This window comes from Equus asinus, chromosome 2, assembly GCF_041296235.1.
Source record: "Equus asinus isolate D_3611 breed Donkey chromosome 2, EquAss-T2T_v2, whole genome shotgun sequence".
Lineage (NCBI taxonomy): Eukaryota > Metazoa > Chordata > Mammalia > Perissodactyla > Equidae > Equus > Equus asinus.
In genome coordinates, this window is record NC_091791.1 from 126855747 (window position 1) to 126873368 (window position 17622).

At 57.2% G+C, this 17622-nt stretch overlaps 1 protein-coding gene across 6 annotated transcripts; it reads left to right on the top strand.

Moving 5' to 3' along the window:
- Positions 1-3894: 3894 nt before the first annotated feature.
- INSYN1 (inhibitory synaptic factor 1) lies at positions 3895-16688 on the top strand. 6 transcript variants are annotated; one of them, XM_014849735.3, is made up of 4 exons: positions 3895-4784; positions 5195-5919; positions 8524-8748; positions 15916-16688. In XM_014849735.3, the coding sequence occupies exons 2-4, from the start codon at positions 5764-5766 to the stop codon at positions 16633-16635; spliced, it is 1101 nt and encodes a 366-aa protein (XP_014705221.3). In that variant the 5' UTR covers positions 3895-4784; positions 5195-5763; the 3' UTR covers positions 16636-16688. The 6 variants fall into 6 exon arrangements, with proteins under 6 accessions (XP_014705221.3, XP_070354434.1, XP_070354430.1 ...); XM_070498333.1 differs by lacking the exon at positions 8524-8748 and adding an exon at positions 7314-7466 and having other exon boundaries at positions 3903-4784; XM_014849736.3 differs by lacking the exon at positions 3895-4784 and adding an exon at positions 7314-7466 and having other exon boundaries at positions 5781-5919.
- The last annotated feature ends 934 nt before the right edge of the window (positions 16689-17622 follow it).

Sequence of the window (17622 nt, forward strand, 5' to 3'; positions counted from 1 at the left end):
TCACATATCAGTCCCAGGGAAAGAGTCAGATTGGTCCAGCTCAGGTAGCGTGCCCACTCCTCGGGCCAATCACTGCTGCTGGAGGGTGGGCTTCTATGATTGGTGCAGTCAGGGTCACACGCCCATCTGCTGGCAATGGGGTAGGGATGGGGTGGGAGTAGTGGGCACTTTAAATGACAGCCCACTAGAACTATGTGATGACAGAGAAGAATCTCCCAAAGGAAAGGGATGCCAGAGGTGAGACAATGGAAAACAGGCTAAAGAGGTAAAAGTTACTAGCTGTCACAGCCCACTACACTGGTCCACGTGAGAGACAGGCGCAGACACAACACAGACACCATCCTGGGGCATTCACGGCCACACAAGGAAATAAGGCTAACAGACACGAAGCCATTAATAAGAGGTGATAGCAGCTACCATTTATGGAGCACCTACCAGGTGCCAGGCATTGGGCCAAGTAATTCCATGGGCATCATCTGATTCCATGCTCACAACAACCCTGGAAAGTAGGTACTATTATCATCCCTATTTTTCTGAGTCAAAGAGACAGTATAAAACAACCTATTTTTTCCTTTTTGGCAAGAAAGCCAATACAGGAAAAAATAAAAATCTTTATGGGCTCCTTATCCCTGCTCAGAGAGGTTAAGTGACTTGCCCAAGGTCACACAACTAGTGCATTAAATGAACATCCCGGGAAACATTTGGTTAAGGGCCAGAAGAGTGCTTCTGTTTCTCCCCATTGACTGAAGGACCAGGGAAGGCCGTCTGGAGGTGGCAGCTGGATCTAAGCAGAGATCCGAAGGATGGGACATCTGGGCAGGTGGCCAGGGAGACTGGGGGAAGAGAGGATGGCTCAATTCCCAAACATGAAGGAAGCCGACCTAAGCAGCACCCAGAGTCTATCTATTCCCTCTCGCCTGTGGCAGCCCTTTGGAGGTTTACTGCCAGAGACCCCTTCTCCTGAGTCTCCTCTTCTCCAGCCTGCCCTGACTAGCCTAACCGTTCTTCACAGGACATATATGCCAGTCCCATCCCCTCCTCCATCCTGACTGCCCTCCTGTGGACACGCCCAGTGAATTGGGGTTCTAGACATAGTTTGATCCACAGAAGCGACAAAAGAAATGTCACCTCTCATTTTCCTAAACGCTGCACTTCTATTAATGAGACACAAGATCAATTAAATATTAAGTAGTCACACCCCGTCCTCTCAAACTGAGTTCACTGTTACCTAACACTCCTAGTTCAAGCACATGTCCCCATCCTGGACATGGGCAGATGGTTCCATGGACCTATGACAAGAAACTCGATTTTCTCGGGCTCAGCCCATTTTTGATCTTAGCTATCCTTTAGCATCACAGCTTCCACGAAAGTGACTGGTGGGACGGGATGATTCCAGTTATAGGAAGTACCTAGAGAAGTCAAACTCACAGAGACAGAAAGTAGGATGGTGGTTGCCAGGGGCTGGGAGGGTGGGGAACAGGCAGTTATTGTTTAATGAGTACAGAATTTCAGTTTTTCAAGATGAAAAGAGTTCTAGATATGGATGGTGGTGATGGTTGCACAACAACGTGAATGTACTTAATGCAACTAAAATACACACTTAAAAGTGGTTAAGATGGTAAATTGTACATGTATTTTACCATAATTTTTTTAAAAGTGATTTGTGGGCCCTCTGGATTCACCTCCCCAGGAGAGCATCTCCCCCTCCCCAGGTGGCTGAATTCCCACCCTCACAGCTTCTGGAGGACACGCTAAGAGAACTAGGAGAAAAGTGAAACCATCAGTACCCAGAACACATCACTGTCCCTGGAATTCAAGGTCCCTGTGGGCCAGACTCAAACCACCATCCAGCCCCATCTCCCTGGACCCCTCGCCTCTAGTTTAAGATCTATACTCCCTTGTCACCTAAACTTTTGACAATGTCACCTATACTCACTAGCTCCTATTCCTCACCAACCACTCAGCCCTCAGTGTCCCACAATTTGGCTCCTGCCATCTTCCTTCCCCTCCCCTCAAAAAACCCGTGACTTCCACATCACCAGTGGCCTCCTGAGTACTGAGGCCAACGGGCACTTTCCATTCCTCCTCTCACAGCCGTTCTCTGCAGCCTCTGACACTGCTGAGCTTGTGCTTCCTCCACACCCTCACCTCCTGGGCCTGCATGACACTCCACTCTCTCGGTTCTTCTCCTGCCTGCCTGACGGCTCCTGCCCCATCTCACTGAGGGACTCTTTTCCAAGGTTCCAGCCTAGATCTACTGCTTTCATGAGTAGCCCACACAGTCTTCCTGCTTAACCTCATCCCTTCTAGTAATGATAAAAAAAAAATCCTCTCAAGCCCAGGCACAGACCACATACTCACCTGTCTTCAGGATTTCTCCAACTGTACCGCTTGTCCCAAATTGGACTCCTCATCTTCACCCACACCTGCTCTTCCCCTCTGATTTGTAACTTATCTGGTGGCACAACCATCTACCCCGTTTCCGAAGCTACAAACCAGAGGCATCCTGGACTCCTCCTCCCCGTCCCTCTCCAAGTTCAGGTCTCTAAGCCAGGCCATGTTCTCCCAGGTACTTCTCAAACACCCCTCTCTCCATCCCTGCTGCTGTGCAGGCCCCTCCTCTCTCAGCAGGATTCTTCTAACAGCCTGCTAAAGGTCTCCTCCTGGCGGCCTGGCCCTGAGATTCACCATCCACAGGCCCCAGGGGCTCCCCTGAGAAGGCTCCTCCTCGACAGCATCGCCATTCCTCTTTGCCCCAGGATCAATCCAAGCTCCTAACCAGGTCTCTGAGCCTCTTCAGGATCCGGTCTTCCTCTAGGTCACCTTCCAGGGAGCTGTCAGAACGTGTCTCTAAAAGGCCGCAGTTGCGCAAACTCCCGGCCCCTCACTTCTGCTTCTGAGCCTCTGCTCTCAGCCTCCTCCGGGCCTGGAATGCTCGCCCCTCCCCCACACTGACACTCACCTGGGTAACTCCCCTGCTGCTTCGACATTCAGCTCAGGGGTCGCCTCCAGGAGAGCCTGCTAGTCTCTGGCCTGAGTTGCTCCCGCCCTCCCGACTCTCTTAACATTGCTTCCAGAACTTGCCTTTGTCCTGCATTTACCACCCCTCTAGCTGTGAGCGTCCTGAAATGCTGCTTTTCCTTCTTGTGACCCTAGAGTCTAGCGTGGGGTCTGGTACATAGAAGGTGCTGAATAAATGTTGAGTGAATGGATGAATAACTAAACGAAATGACCTATGTCTAAGGCACACCTGCCATCTGAGGAGGCTCCAGCTCCCAGCCCCACCCAGCCCAGAGCTTGGCACACAGTAGGTGCTCAGTAAAGGTTGTGATTCTGATTTAATATGATTTAAGGCAATGTCTGGGGTAGTTTGAGGTATACTGGGGGGAGGGGGAGGATCTGGATGCGGAGAACAGCCCAAAGGGAAGCTTGGGGCGCACCGCAGTGGGGGAAGGGGCAATGGGGGTGTCTGCAAAGCTGGGAAGGAACTGAGCCAGTCCCCAGGCTGCTGCCCCTCCGAGCCCCGAGGTCAGCCGGAGTCCGGCCGCGCGAGGCCGCCTCCCGCCCCGCCAGCGCAGGGCTCTCCCCTGCCACCCGGGCGGCGAGACTCCCGGCTCGCGCGCTCGGCGCCCGGCGCTGGGAGGCGTGTGTGTCGCTTTAAAAGCTCCCTCCCGGCGCACGGGGCCGGCCCTTCGCTGACAGCGCGGAGAGCGGAGCCCAGCGAGCCAGCGGCCTCGGAGGGAGCCAGCGCCCGCCCGGGCGGCAGTCCCGCGGGGGCCGGCGGGGCGGGCCGGGGGCGGCCGCGGGCGGGCGGGCGGCGCGGCGCTCGGGGAGCGGGCCCAGGCCCGCGGAGCCCGGCGGGGCAGGGCAGGGCAGGGCAGGGCGAGGCGAGGCGAGGCGGCGGAGGCAGGCCCAGCCCCGACCCGGCGCCCGGGGGCCGGCGAGGCCGCGGGCCGCGAGGGAGCGGGCGCCGAGCGGAGGCCGCGAGCCCAGTGCGCCCGGCCCGCCGCGCCCCTCCCCTCGCCGCCCGCGGCGCGCCTCCTCCCTAGCTCTTCTCGCCTCCTCGCCTCCGCCGGCCGGGCCGCCGGGGACCCGGCCCCGCGGCCGACACCGCCCCTCCCGGGGGCCCGGGGATCCCGGACCTCTCCGGCCGTGGACTGAGCGGCGGCGGCGTCCTCGCCCCGGCGGCCCGCGGGGCTGGGCGGAGCGGATCCTCGCGGCCGCTCCGGACGCGGCGGGTGCCAGAGCGCGGACGTTCGGGGTCCGGGCTGAGCAGGTCCCGGGCGCCCGGCGAGGCCAGCTCACTCCGGGCGGGCAGACCCAGCGGAGCCCGCAGCCGGCCGATCTGGACTGGACAGAGCGAGTTCCGGACGGCGCCGAGCCCGGGGACGGCCGGGCGCGGGCCGAGGGCATCCCGGCGCCCTCCGATCCCTCCGACTTTGGTTCACGCGCTGGGACCGGTCCGGCGTCGCCTCGGTCGCCCTGCACCCGGGTCACCTGTGGCCTCGAAGCCCCGGGCCGCCCGGACGCTCGCTCATTCCCTGCCCGGAGCCCGGCGGGGGTCGGGGGAGCTTTTTCCTGCCCCCTTCCGTGGAGCGCGGAGGCCCCGCCCCCTCCCACCGCCCAGATGTCTCCGGTGGCGGCTCTGAGGACCTCCCTGAGGCCAGGGGCCGAAGGGTCCAGAGAGAGAAGCCCGCCCTAGAGAGCCTTGGGGGCCCCCCAACCTCATCTTGGGGCTTGGCCCCCGACGCTGCTCGGAAGGAAGGCCGGTGCCCCCACCCTCGGTGAGTCCGGGAGCGGATCGGGGGTTCCGAGGGAAGGCGGGGCTGGGGAAGGGAGGGTCCGCTGGGACCGAGGGCGCCCTGGCGGCACTAGGAGAGAGGACAGACGACTGGAGAGGCCCTCTGGTGAACTGGAGGGCCAGGCTTGGCTAGGGAAGGGGGTTGGGAGAAGCTGGGGCAGAGTGCCCCCTCGCAGGCTGAGGACTTCCGCCTCTAAAGCAGGGGCTCCCTCCTTTCCTTCTAGAGGAGGGGCTGTGCTGTAGACCATCTGCCTCCACCACCCCTCCCCACAAAGAAAAAAGAATAAATTCCCAGCGAGAAAGGGTGCATGCTGGGGAAAGGAGCGAGGCAGCGGCATTGCCGGCTGGTGCTGCAGCCTGGGAGGGCTGACGCCAGGCTCGCTCTCTCTGCAGGGGGCTGCCCTCCTCCAATTCAGCTCAGCTTGCCAGAGCTGCCCACATCTGGAGCCCCCTCCACTTCTGGAAGACCCCAGCCACCATCCCTCTGCAGGTGTCAGTTGCATCCGGAGATCTCTGCCTTTGCCACTGCCTAGGAGTTGTGAGGGGATCACGGCTGCCTTCCCCCCAACCCAAGGGCATCTCTTACCCTTAGTCCCTGCAGAGTCATCCCCCTGCCTCTGTGTTCAGGCTCAGCCAGAGATCAGCTCAGTACACCCACAGGCACTTCAAGTCCTAGAGGCCACTCCTGAGACCCAAGGCCCCTCCCCCTGCCCTCTTGTGTCCTCACCTTGACCCCCTGTGACAGGCTCTGTCTCCCTCTGGGTGTCCCGTTCTTCACCCAGAGGCAGAGGAGGTGGGGTGGCAGAGGGCAGGGACTGGGTGAGGGCCACCCAGGGCCAGGGTGGGCTGGGGGGCCGTTAAGATGAGGAGCTCTGCCTGGCTGAGGGGGGCTCCGTGGAGGCAGACGCAGTGTGTGCCCGGCTGGGGGGAGTATGGGCAGGCCTGTGGCCACGTGGTAAAGGATGAACATTCGGGGCACCCCGGACCTCGGGCAGCCCAGTGACGACCCCAGCAGTGGTGGCGAGCGGGAACGGATTCGACAGCGCATGAAGATGGTCATCGGGCAGCTCGAGGGCATCCTGCGGGAGCTCAAGGAGGTGGCCAAGGAGCTAAGGGAGGTGAGTAAGGGGCCAGACAGATCCTTGACCAGTTTTCCTAGGCCTGGCACAAAAATGTACTCACACATATGTGTTAAGTGTGTGTGTGTGCACAAAGCTATGTGCACGTGTGACACTCTGCTGGGGACCTCCTCCTGGTTCTCCTTTCCCAAATCTGCTTTGCTAAAAATCTCACCAAACCCCAGGGCTGGAGGGGCCTGGGTGTTTCAGAGACTGCCTGGGCAGCATGTCATGGGCCCACGGCTCTGTGGTTAGCACTCAGGGCTGCCAAGGTGGCCACTAGGGACTGAATCCCAGCACAGCCTCTTAGTGGGAGACACTGTTCTGGGGCCCAAGCTGACCTTTGACCCTACCATCTGGCTCCTTGACTCTGACCTGGTGGCAAAGAGCCCTGGGAGAGTGTGTGTTGCTCTACTGAGGCAGACCACACTGCTTGAGGCCCAGCTCAGAGCCTTCTCCAGAGATCACATGGAAACTCAGAACCCTGGGTCCTGGAAAAATTAAAACCAGCTGTGCCCCCCTGCCCTGAGGTGGGAATGGGTGTGGTGGGCTGCTGTGGGTGCCAGAGTTCTGTGTCCGTTCGCAGGGGCGGGAATCTCCTCGAAAGGGATGCTTTGCTGGATGTTTTTTGCCAAGGCTGAAAAGTCACCGGGAGATCCTGGGATGTGTGTCCCTCTCTGTCTAACCGGAGCCCGGTTTAATTACTGCTTCCCACATCGCTGGGGTAATGAGGTACACATGTCCTCAGCCCTGCCCCCTGGGCTGTGTTCAAGCCCAAAATGCATGACTAGCGTTCTGAGCCGCTGGCCTGAATTTGCCCGCTGGGTGCCATTACACCAGCCAGGTGGGCTTTAGGCAAATTTCAGCTCCTTGTAACCAGGGCCCCTGTAGAGATGGCCTGGAGAGTGATTGAACTGGAGTTATGGGCTCGAGCTCTCCCCAGCCAGCTGTGCAGGGTGGATGAGGCTCTAGAAGGATTGAGGAGAGGGGGGATGTTGGTACCGACTCCAGACTGGCAAAGTGGCATTCCAGCCTGGCCTGAGAGCCAAGGAGCAGGGGGTGTTTGAAAGGAGCTGTGTCCAGAGTGGAGGGGTTTGTGGAGATGCTGGGACAGGAGCTGAGGTTGGACAGGGCAGCCCTCTGCCCAGAGTCAGCCTCATGGAGGCTGCTAGGAAGTCCTCTCTCAGGGGGTGGAAATAGCTGTTTCTCAGGTAGAGAGAGACGGTGCTTCCACTCATGGACCAAGCTGGCCAGAGTGTGGGCTGAACATCTCTGGGGAATACAGTTTAGAGATCAAAGGCCAGATGACCCTGAGCAACCCCTCCTCCCCCAACCTCATTGGTTTAAAGGACTACAATACCCCCTCATGCCTCCCCGCCTCCATCTCATTTCAGCTGCTCTGTGCTTCCATTGGGCCAAAGGAACTGTCCAGAGTCTCAGTCTTGGGAAGGGCATGGGACCTATGCCCAGCAGGCCTGCCCAGAAAGAGCCAGGATTGACTCTAAGCCTGGGAGTCAGCTTTCGTACAGCGCAGAGCCTACTCCCAAGTGAGCATCTTCCAGGCATCTGCCTCCCCTTCTTCCCTCCCCCAGCATAGCTATCCAGAGCTCCAGAGCTTGAAGTCATGCCACAGGTCATCCAGACCAGCCCTGTCCATTTACTGTTGAAGAAACTGAGGCCCAGAGAGGGAGAGGGGCTTGTCCAAGGTCACACAGCCTACCAGTGAAAGAACTAAGCCTAGAATTCAGGTTGTTGATGCCTATTCTGGGGCCTGAACAAGTGGGCTAATGAGTGATCTTTTTGCATTTTGACAGGGGCTTTCTAGAGCTGATAGCTTATGCTCATGCAGTGATGCTCTGAGGGGGAGCCCTTTATGGGATGAGGCAGCAAGATCAGAAGCACTGGGACTTATTCGCAGATCTTTTGGATGTTCCCTCTCTCCCTTCTCAGCACACACACCCCCCCACTCCCATATCTCGAACAGCAGAGCTTCAAGTTCACAGGCTGTGCAGCCCAGAGGCCTGAGCCAGGACAGAGAAAGATGAGTCCCCTCCCCCCACACACCCTGTAGGCCATGTGCCTCCACCCAAGACTTTGGCAGGTTGCTATGGCAACCAGAGTCTGCCCCGTATGCCACTGCCTGCCCGCTGCCAATGGCACCCAGCTGGGAGGAGGGGTAGGCCTCAGAGCTCCCCCACCTCCAGGCAGGGTCTGGACATGGGCTGATGGGCAGAGGGGAGAGTTGGGTAAGGCAGGTAGGGCTCTGGGAGGCTCAGGCAGAAGAGGAGATGCCATAACTGCCTTCTTGTGTGATGGGATTTGTTAGGAATTGGCTTACCAAGTAGGGGTGCCAGGCCCTGGTTTGGGGTAAAGGGTTGCAGCCCCCCTGCTCCCTGGAACCCGTGATCTTGGCTCTTGGTCCTTCCAGGGGGCTGTAAAGCTGAGTCTACCTGGCTCTCCTTCTCAGTCACTTTGTGTGGCATTCTTCCATCTGGGGTATGGGCAGACCCAAGGTCAAGAGGGTGGCAGGCACTTGCTCTCTTATCATACCCCACTCCCCAGACAGCGCCAGCTCAGAGCTCACCAGCTGCGTTCTTGTCTCAGGAGGGCAAAGCACTCAGATGTGAAGACAAGTCATGCAAGACTGCCAGGGAACAGCACAGGATGCTCGAGGAAGGAGCAAGGCCAGCAGAGAGGAAGGGCTTAGCTGTAACCCCCTCTGCCATCCTCCTCCTCTGTCTGCTGCTCCCCTTCCCCAGCCCCAGACACCGCTGCTCATGGCAGACCCTCCTCATCCTCTTGAGTGCACAGCCTAAAATTCACAGAAAGGTGAGAGACGCTAAAGCACTCCTGAGCCTCTGTCTGCTCATCTCAGAAGTGGGGTTGATGATCATTCACACCTCAGAGTGATCTTACAAGGACTTATGGGGACTTTGCATGCAGTAGGGGGGCCAACACTTACTCGCACCCCCTCTCCCATACCCCCCTGCCCTCCCAAACCCCTGCTGCAGCTCTGTCACTGGCTCCCCAGGTGCTGAGGAGCAAGGTCTGTCCCCTGGGTGGGGAAAGTACTTTAATGGACTAAGTGAAGTGAGGAACGTAAAAGCACTTTGAAAGCTCAGCTGTGCTGCAGAGGGATGTGCCGGTCAGTCAGTCATTAGCCCTCATCTCTCTTAGGCTCCCCAACGCTCCAGGATGCCAGGCCCATCCCAGCCAGTCTCTAAGCTCCTTGAAATTCTGTGGATCTTAATTTAGAGACACAGCACAGCCTAGGGGCTAAGAGCATGGGCTCTGCCGCCAGGTGTCTCTGGTTCAAATCCAAGCTCCGCCCCCTTCCTAGCTGTGTGACCTTAGGAAAGTTACTTTACCTTTCTTTGCTTCTGTTTTCCCATCTGTAACAAGAGGATACAGAATTTTGCCCCCCTCCCCCTGCCCCGAGCCCCAGGGTTGTGAGAATTAAATGCAATATTATATATGAAGTACTTGGCACAGTGATGGGCACAACAGTAGCTCCATATCTGTTAGAGATTGTTAATGAACTATCCTAGCGCTGGCCTGCTCCTCACTCCATGTATGGCCTCGTTCTTCTGGAGTCATATCAGCTCAGGAGCCGTGATCAGGGAGGTCAGAGCCAGGACTCCGGCCTCCTGGCTGGCACCCTTTAGTTTCTCCTACAGTAGGCAGTCCCACCCTCTTCCAGCAGGGAAAGGGGATAGAGAGTGACAGTGATGGGGCTGGGAAGAGGATCTCCAATAAGATGGCTTTTAAACAGAGACCCAAAGGAAGTCAGGGTACAAGTCAAATGGATATCTAGGAGAAGAGCCTTCTAGGCAGTGGGGGCAGCCAGTGCAGAGGTCCTGAGGAGGAAGTGTGCTCAGCATGTTTGGGATCAGCAAGAAAGCCAGTGCAGCTGGACTGGAGTGAACCAGGAGAAGAAAAGCAGGAGGAAAGGTCGGAGAAGGAGCAGAGAGTCAGTATGCATAGGACCTTGCAGGCCACGCTATGGAACTTGCATTTGTCCTTAGTGAGAGTTCCACACACTCTCTAGCAATCTCCTGGTAGGAATCTGCCTCCCCACTCCTCTCCCTGTTCCCCACAAACCAGGAGCCCCCAAGGGCAGGTGTAAGGGCCCTGGTCCCCCCAGATGTTGAGGTTACCTTGAGCAGGTACTTGACCTCCCCCTCCCCCTTAGTTTCCCCCTTCTCAAGACGTAGCTCAGCATGGGGGCTCAAAACTCATCCTCTCGTTCACCACCCGTGTCCCCACGTCATCAGTGACTCTTAGGTAGGACAGAACTTAAGAGCACAGTTACCCACCTTGGCCCAAACACCTCAGGAGGATGGAGGGGTGGGCACCCTTCTGCAGCCTGGGGAGCTGTGGAGGATCCCCCACCCCATTTCCCTGGGGAGCAGGCCCAGTGGCAAGTGTGCAGTCCCGTTGGCAAGGTGCTGCCTATGAGGTGGCAAGGAAAGTCACGGGCCATGCGGGCATGAGATGAATGTGGCCCAGCCAGGAAGCAGCTGGAGTAGGAGAGGCTGGGGACCACGGTGCTGTGCCAAAGTGGGTCAGCTCCATCACCCGCAGCTCTGCAAGAATTGTGCGGATTTTTCTTATTTTTTTTCTCGCCTTCCTTTCCTCCCTTTTTCCTTTGCGTTCTCCTCCTCTGGACAGATTTACAAAGCTCCCTGGCCAATTAGGCCAAATTGCAGGATGAGAGTCATGAATCACAGACAACTCACTCCCCCCTCCCCAGCTCCACAGCCCCCCAGGAAGACAATAAATAACGTAATCACAGAATTACAAAATAATCAGTGGTCATAAATAATGCAGAATCCCCAGTTACGTAAGTAAGCGGCTGCTGCCCCGGGGAGCTGGGACGGAGGGAGGGAGGCAGCAGCTTGTCAAGTGAGGTGAAGGGGCCAGAGGTGAGGGGGGAGGAGGGAGATACAAGTTCTGGAGCTCCTGGGTCCTCAGTCCTGGCTCTGGGGTCTTAGGTAACACAGACATGCTTTCCTTGGAGTGGGGACTCAGCCAGGGCTGGAGGGAGGGCTGGGGGAGCCATTCTTGGGGTGTCCAGGACTATAGAACTCTTTCTCAGAAAAGAAGCCTCCAGAAGTTTTTGTTAAGCTCTATGTCTCAACTCATTCAGTGGCTGTATTTGTGAAGAGTGTGCCAATCCCTCTGCCAAACTGGGCATGCAATGGTGGGCATTCAGACCTAGTCCCACCCTTGTCTGGTACGGAGGCAGACCTCCATCACATTATTACATATACACACCTACAATTGTAGCAGGGCTGATAAATATTGGAAAATATTTTAAGGAGAGGGGCAGGGTGCTTTGAGAGCCTTTCATAGGGAAGCTGTGCTCAGCTGGGGAGGAGGGAAGACTTCCTTATGGAAGTGAGACGCCGTGAGTGGGAAAGCCGGGAGGCGTCCAGGGGAGCCCAGAGGGAGAAGTGAGCTCGGTGGAGTGTGCAGGGCTGGTGAGGAGACAACCCTGGCAGTGTGGCGGCTGCTTGCTGGAAAGCAAAGGGCCCATGGCCAGGTTTGGTGGGGTTGTGTTTGAGAGGCTTGGGAATTTGGGGAGCAGAAAAGTGCTGGAAGCAGAGGAGTGACCTGATCCTGTTGGCTGATGAGGAAGTTTCCTGGATGCAGGGTGCGTCAGGAGCTGGAAGGAAGCTGCTGTCAGTGGGAAGACCAGATGGGTGCAGTTCAGGCCAGGGGAGTGAGGCTGTGACTAGGACAGAGGGTGGGGACACCCTTGGGATAGGGCCTGGGACCTCAAGCGGGTTCTGTCACAGCCCTCAGCCGTGCTCTTCCTATCTCATGTTCCCGCTCCCCCTCTAGAGCACGTGATTCTTGTTTTTAAGGTGCCAGGCCCAGGAGTCAGGACGCCTACCTTCTGTTCTCAGCTCAGCTCCTTCTAGTCTCTGGGCCTCAGTTTCCCCATCAGCAAGCACAATGAGAAGGGTGGACTCAACAGTGGCTCCAGTCCCTTGTGGCTTTGAGGTTCTATGATTCTGTGATTTTTATGATTTCATTTCTCTCTCCATTCTCTCTCTCCTCCTCTCTTTCTTTCTGTGTATATAATTATTTCCCTGCTCTCCAAGACAATCCCAAATTACATGCAGGCAAAATGATTATTAAATCTCAGAGAAAAATCGCAGATTTCAAGACATCCAAAGCAGAAAGGTGGGTAGCATAGGGCCTGCCCCACCCCTGCCCTCCGAACTGGCCCATGAAAGAGGCACCAGGGATGGGCAGTGGGGTTTGTGGCCTGACCCAGGCCCTGCATACCATCCGGGAGCCCTTGGCACATCACTCCCTTTTCTGATCCTCACTTATGTTATTCTCTAGTGCGTGTGACCTGTCCCACCTAATGGACTGGGCCAGATTGGCCTATGAGCCCGACCATTTGGCTTCTAGAACCTCTTCTGCTTCTGTTCTATCTGGACTCAGCCCTATGTTAGGGAGCATAGGTACCACCCATGTGCTGGGGTTTGAAAGGCCCAATGTCCCATTATTCTGTCACAGGCACTGGAAATATCCCCATCAGAGTGTCATTCCTTTGGTGAAGAACTGACTCCCATCAGTTCTTGGACTTGGTGCCAGGGGCCTGGTCACCTGTTAGCACCCATTGGTGCACAGTGGGTATTGGCATTCTGCCTTGTTCTACATGCTTTCCATGCGTCAAGTCATTAAATCCTCACAACAGGCCTATCATGTAAGTACTACCAGAATTCTCCTTTGAAGAACTTAAGCACAGAGAAGTTGAGTAACTTGGCTAAGGTCACACAGCCCATAAGTGGTAAGGCTAGGGTTGGACTCCAGGTCTGGCTCCAGAGCCCAGGTTCTTAAGTGGTTGGCTGTGCTAACTCTGCAGTTTAAAGCACATTCATATCTGTTGACTCCCTATCACCTGGTGAGTAGAGGACTGTCATTTTATAGTGGAGGAAACCAAGATGTGGAGAGGGGAAGTCACCTGCCTCAAGGCCCCTAGCCAAGACAGGACAGACTTGGGACTTGAACCCAGACCTCCCTCTCTCCCTCCGCTCCACGCTCCCAGGGTGGAACCAGAGAGGGGCGTTCTACAGGAGGAGGGGAAGGGCCTGAATGTGAAGGCCGCTTGAGCAGGTGGCCGGCAAGGACTTCTTGGCTGGGGGGAGTGTGTCCAGCCTGCATGCTTTCGGGCTCCTGCCCTCTGCACCCTGGATCGTTTTCACAGGGCATTAGGAGCCCAGCTTCTGGGCCTGCCCCAGCGTCAGCCAACCCTGAGATCACAGCCAAGTCGTTTCACTCCAGATTCCTACTAGCATTGCCCCCCTTACGCACCAGCAGGCTCTCAGCAGCTGACGTGATGGGGGAGTCTAATTTGAGGATGTGGCTGCCCCAGAGGCACAGGGCCTCTCCTGAGGCAGGCAATGCCCTGGAGTGCTATTTCTTCACCAGCTTAAATCCCCGGGATCCTAGGCCAGAGGTTCTTAGAGCATGCCCCTGGACCAGCAGCAGCAGCAGCAGCGGCACATGGAAGCTTCCTAGATCTGCACCTTCTCGAGCCCCACCCCGGACCCCCTGAATCAGAGACGCTGGGGAGCGGGCTGACGCACACTCCAGTTTGAGAGCCTCCACTCTAGGCCAGGGCTCCCACCCGCCCTCAGGTGGGGCCTGGGTTGAGGATGGGCTTCTGGGGGAGGCGAGCTTCTCTGAGATAGGGGGAGTCCTTCTGGGGGGTGGCATAAGATGGGGTGGCGAGATTGGAGGGTGGAGCCCTATCCCCACTGCCTGCCCAAACCCAGAAATCACAGCAGCACCTTGAGCCGTGTGCAGTCCTGCACGGGAGTGGCGGAGGCAGGCATCTCAGCTCCCATGACTGGTGCCTCAGGCCAATCACCCATAAACCCCGGAGATGATGACCTCACGGGTGAAACGCCTGATACACAGTAGGTGCTCAGAGATGGCAGATGACGTCACTTGTGTCACCAGTGCCCCACGGAGCCCATTCACTCTCATTCTTCCTCATGAAGTTCTGGTGAGGTTGGCAGGGCTGGGATTATCACACCCACTTCGTGGCAAATAAAGTTGAGGTCCAGAAAGGTTATGTGACTTACCCAAAGACACACAGAACAAAGTCTAAGCTGAGTCTGGAACCCAGGTGTCTTGACTCCCCCAGCTCTTCTGTAGGCCTCGGCCAGCTGTTCCCTCCACCTCTGGCCTGGAGCTGTGGAGAGTGGGCATCTCTAGGCATTGACACCCCAAAATAACTTGTCGCTCCTGTAAATACAGAGTCCTAGAATCTCAGAGGTGGAAGAAACCTTGGGGATAAACGAATTCACCCAACTCCCCATTTACAGATTGAGAAACTTAGAGACTTAGAGAAGAAAAATGACCGACCAGGTCACCTGCATTGGGCGTCCTGACTCCTAACCAAGTAGACGTCCCACTGACCCAAACTCCTCCTGACCCATCGTCTTTGCCCTTGCTTTCCTCCTTCACTGTGGGGCACTCACCACCCCCTCACCCCCCGAACATCTAGCACATCCCTGGACAGCAGTATGGCCATCCCTCAGTGTCCGAGGGGTATTGGTTCAGGACCCCTGCAGATACCAAAATCTGAGGATATTCAAGGCCCTTATATAAAATGGCATGGTATTTGCACATAACCTGCGCACATCCACATACTTTAAATCATCTCCAGATTACTTATAATACCTAATACAATGTAAATGCTGTGTAAATAGTTGTTATACTATATTATTTAGGGAATAATGACAAGAAAAAAAAGTCTGTACTTGTTCCATACAGACAACCATCGTAGGCCTTTCGATCCACGGTTGCTTGAACCCGAGGGTTCCCCACGTTCGGAGGGCCAACTGTAGTCCTCAGTAAGGGTTTGTTGAATTAGGGACTTCATTAGTTAATTAATTAATTGGCCGCTCTGACCCCAGGTAGAGAACACTGGAGAGGCGCTGGGAGCGGCTCCTTGGCTTGATGGCTCACTGGAGGCGTGTCTCTGTGCTAGTCTCTTGGTTCCTCCACTTGGTTTTGTTTCTGTTTTGCTGTTTTTGTTTTAGGCTCTATCTTCTCTCTCTTGTCTTGCTCTATCCTCTCCCCACATCTCTGACTGGGTCTCCCTTTTCCCCTCACTGTCTTCATCTCTGATTTACATGCTGATAGTGGCCTGGGCACCTCGGGGTATCCTGAGGCAGGGCTGGAGCGAGGCGGGCTGGTACCGTGACCTCCACAGCTGAGCTGCCCCTGAGTGCATTTAGCAAGCAGCTCTGGGCCCAGGAAGGATGGTTTCCTTATTGCTTACCAAATCATGCTTGTGTTATTCCTTCTCCAAGAACAAGCCAAGAGTGATCTCCGCTCATCAGGGGACAGGGAAGGGAAGGAGGGAGGAGGCTGTGGGGTAAGTGGGGTGGGAAGGTGGAAGGGTAGGGTAACCTGGTGTTCTTGTCCTGAAGGGCTGGTGGAGACCCATGGGGGACAGTCGCTGACCAGCTGCAGGGCTGGTCCGGGATGCTTTAGGAAGCCTGGGCAGAGTCTTCTTGTGGTAACTCTGTATCTTTTTCTCTCGGAGGGTAGGTGGGCTGCTCATCTCCCCACTGAGCGGCCTCACTGGAGTCTCTCAGCCCTCTTTAAATGGCCCCCTCTCAATCAAAGGAAGATCAAGCTCTGAGCACCAGGGCTGCCCCCCAGAACCAGGGCTGCCTTTGGAGAAGAGGGGTGTGTGAATGGATGAGGTGCAGGGCTGAAGGCAGTCTCCCCTCCCTTGGAGCGACTGAGGAATAAAAAATAGGGGAGTAGCTGGAACAAGCTCTGTTCACCCTGGTTCAGTTTGGCCCTCAACGGGACAAGCAAACCTGTGCCCTCCTGTCCAGTCGCCGTCCTGCAGGGTCAGCAGCTGGGGATCTAGCAGTGGAGCTGGGGCACACTCACACCCAGCTTATGCTGGGCCCCTGCCTGGCCCCCCACTCTCTCCCCTTCCCCGGCCAGGTGGTGAGCCAGATCGATAAGCTGACCTCAGACTTCGACTTTGAACTGGAGCCAGACGACTGGACCACAGCCACTGTGAGCAGCACCTCCAGCAGCGACAAGGCGGGCGTGGGCGGCCCCTTTGACCTGGGCCACCTGGACTTCATGACAGCCGACATCCTCTCGGACAGCTGGGAGTTCTGCTCCTTCCTGGACGTGTCTACCCCCTCGGACTCCGTGGACGGCCCCGAGTCGGCCCGGCCAGGGGCTGGGCCCGACTACCGGCTCATGAACGGCAGCCTGCCCATCCCCAATGGACCGCGGGTGGAGACCCCGGACTCCTCCAGTGAGGAGGCCTTCAGCGCTGGCCCTGCAAAAGGCCAGCTGCCCCAGCGGACCCCGGGCACGCGGGAGAGGGTGCGGTTCAGCGACAAAGTGCTCTACCATGCTCTGTGCTGTGACGATGAGGGGGACGGCGAGGAGGAGGCAGCAGAGGAGGAGGCCGACCTGTCCCCGGAGCCTCCTCGTACAGAGGCCCCCGCGGGCCCCCCCAAGCCCGCCCCGGCCCCCTACAAGCCGAGGCGCTCTCCGCTGACCAGCCACCGCTCAGGCCCCACCGTTGCCCCCGAGCAGACCCGAAGGGTCACGAGGAACAGCAGCACCCAGACGGTGTCAGACAAGAGCACGCAGACGGCGCTGCCCTACACAGCCACCAGGCGGAAGGCCAGGGGGAAAAACTAGGGCGTGGTCCAGGGGGCGGGGGGCACGCAGGGCTATAAATACATATATCTATATTTAACAAACACAGTCATAATAAAATTTAAAAATGCGAACGATCTGGCCCCGCAGGCCCCAAAGCTTTCACAGAGCTCATCTCGGGCACAGAGTGGGCACCCCCAGGTCCCAGGAGATGCAGCCAGAACAGCCCTCCCCTCCTTCCCCACGCAGGGCTCCTGGAGGGGGCGTCCAGAAGTGCGTGCATTAGGTGGGGAGATTCATCGGCAGGAAGCAGGCTGGGGAGGAACAGCGTCCAAGGCCAGGGCTGACAGTTGGTGCGACCTGGAGACTGTAGGACTGAGGGCCGGGGGTGGCATGGCCGCAGCTGGGCCCAGTTTGCACCCCCAGGCCTTCTACTCCAAGCAGACTTTGCCTCTCCTTCTCAAGGGCAAACTTACCTGGATGCACACAACCCTTCCCCGCCCCCTCCATCTCAGGGTTGGCCAGGACACAGAAGGCACAAGCTGCCCCCGTGGCTGGGCCTCCATGCTGGGGAGCTGGGCTTCCACAGACCCTGGAGAACCAGGCTAGCGTGGGCAGGGCAGGGGTTTGTTTGGAGAGCCTGGACCACTCCCAATCCTTTCAGCTCCCTTGCTCAGCCTTGTCCTCTAGGAATCACTCAGGGCCGGGCCGCAGCCAGCCCCTGGCTTGGCCCTGAGCAGATCTGATGTCCACGTGAGAAATCAGACGGAAGCCCTGGGGGCTATGAACAGGGCCATAGACAGGCTCTCAGACCCCCTCACCAGGCAGGCAGCCCCGGAGACGAGCCCAGTGGCCCTGCTCTGCCCCTGCTTCTCCACGCCAGAACCTAAGCTCGCCTTAGCGGGTGTTGAATGACACAACAGAGACAAGATGGGGGCCTAGAGGCACCAGGGCATCATCTGGGTCAAGGCCTACACAGGGACAGCATCTGAACATCCTTGGGATTAATAACCGCAATCATTGCTCACA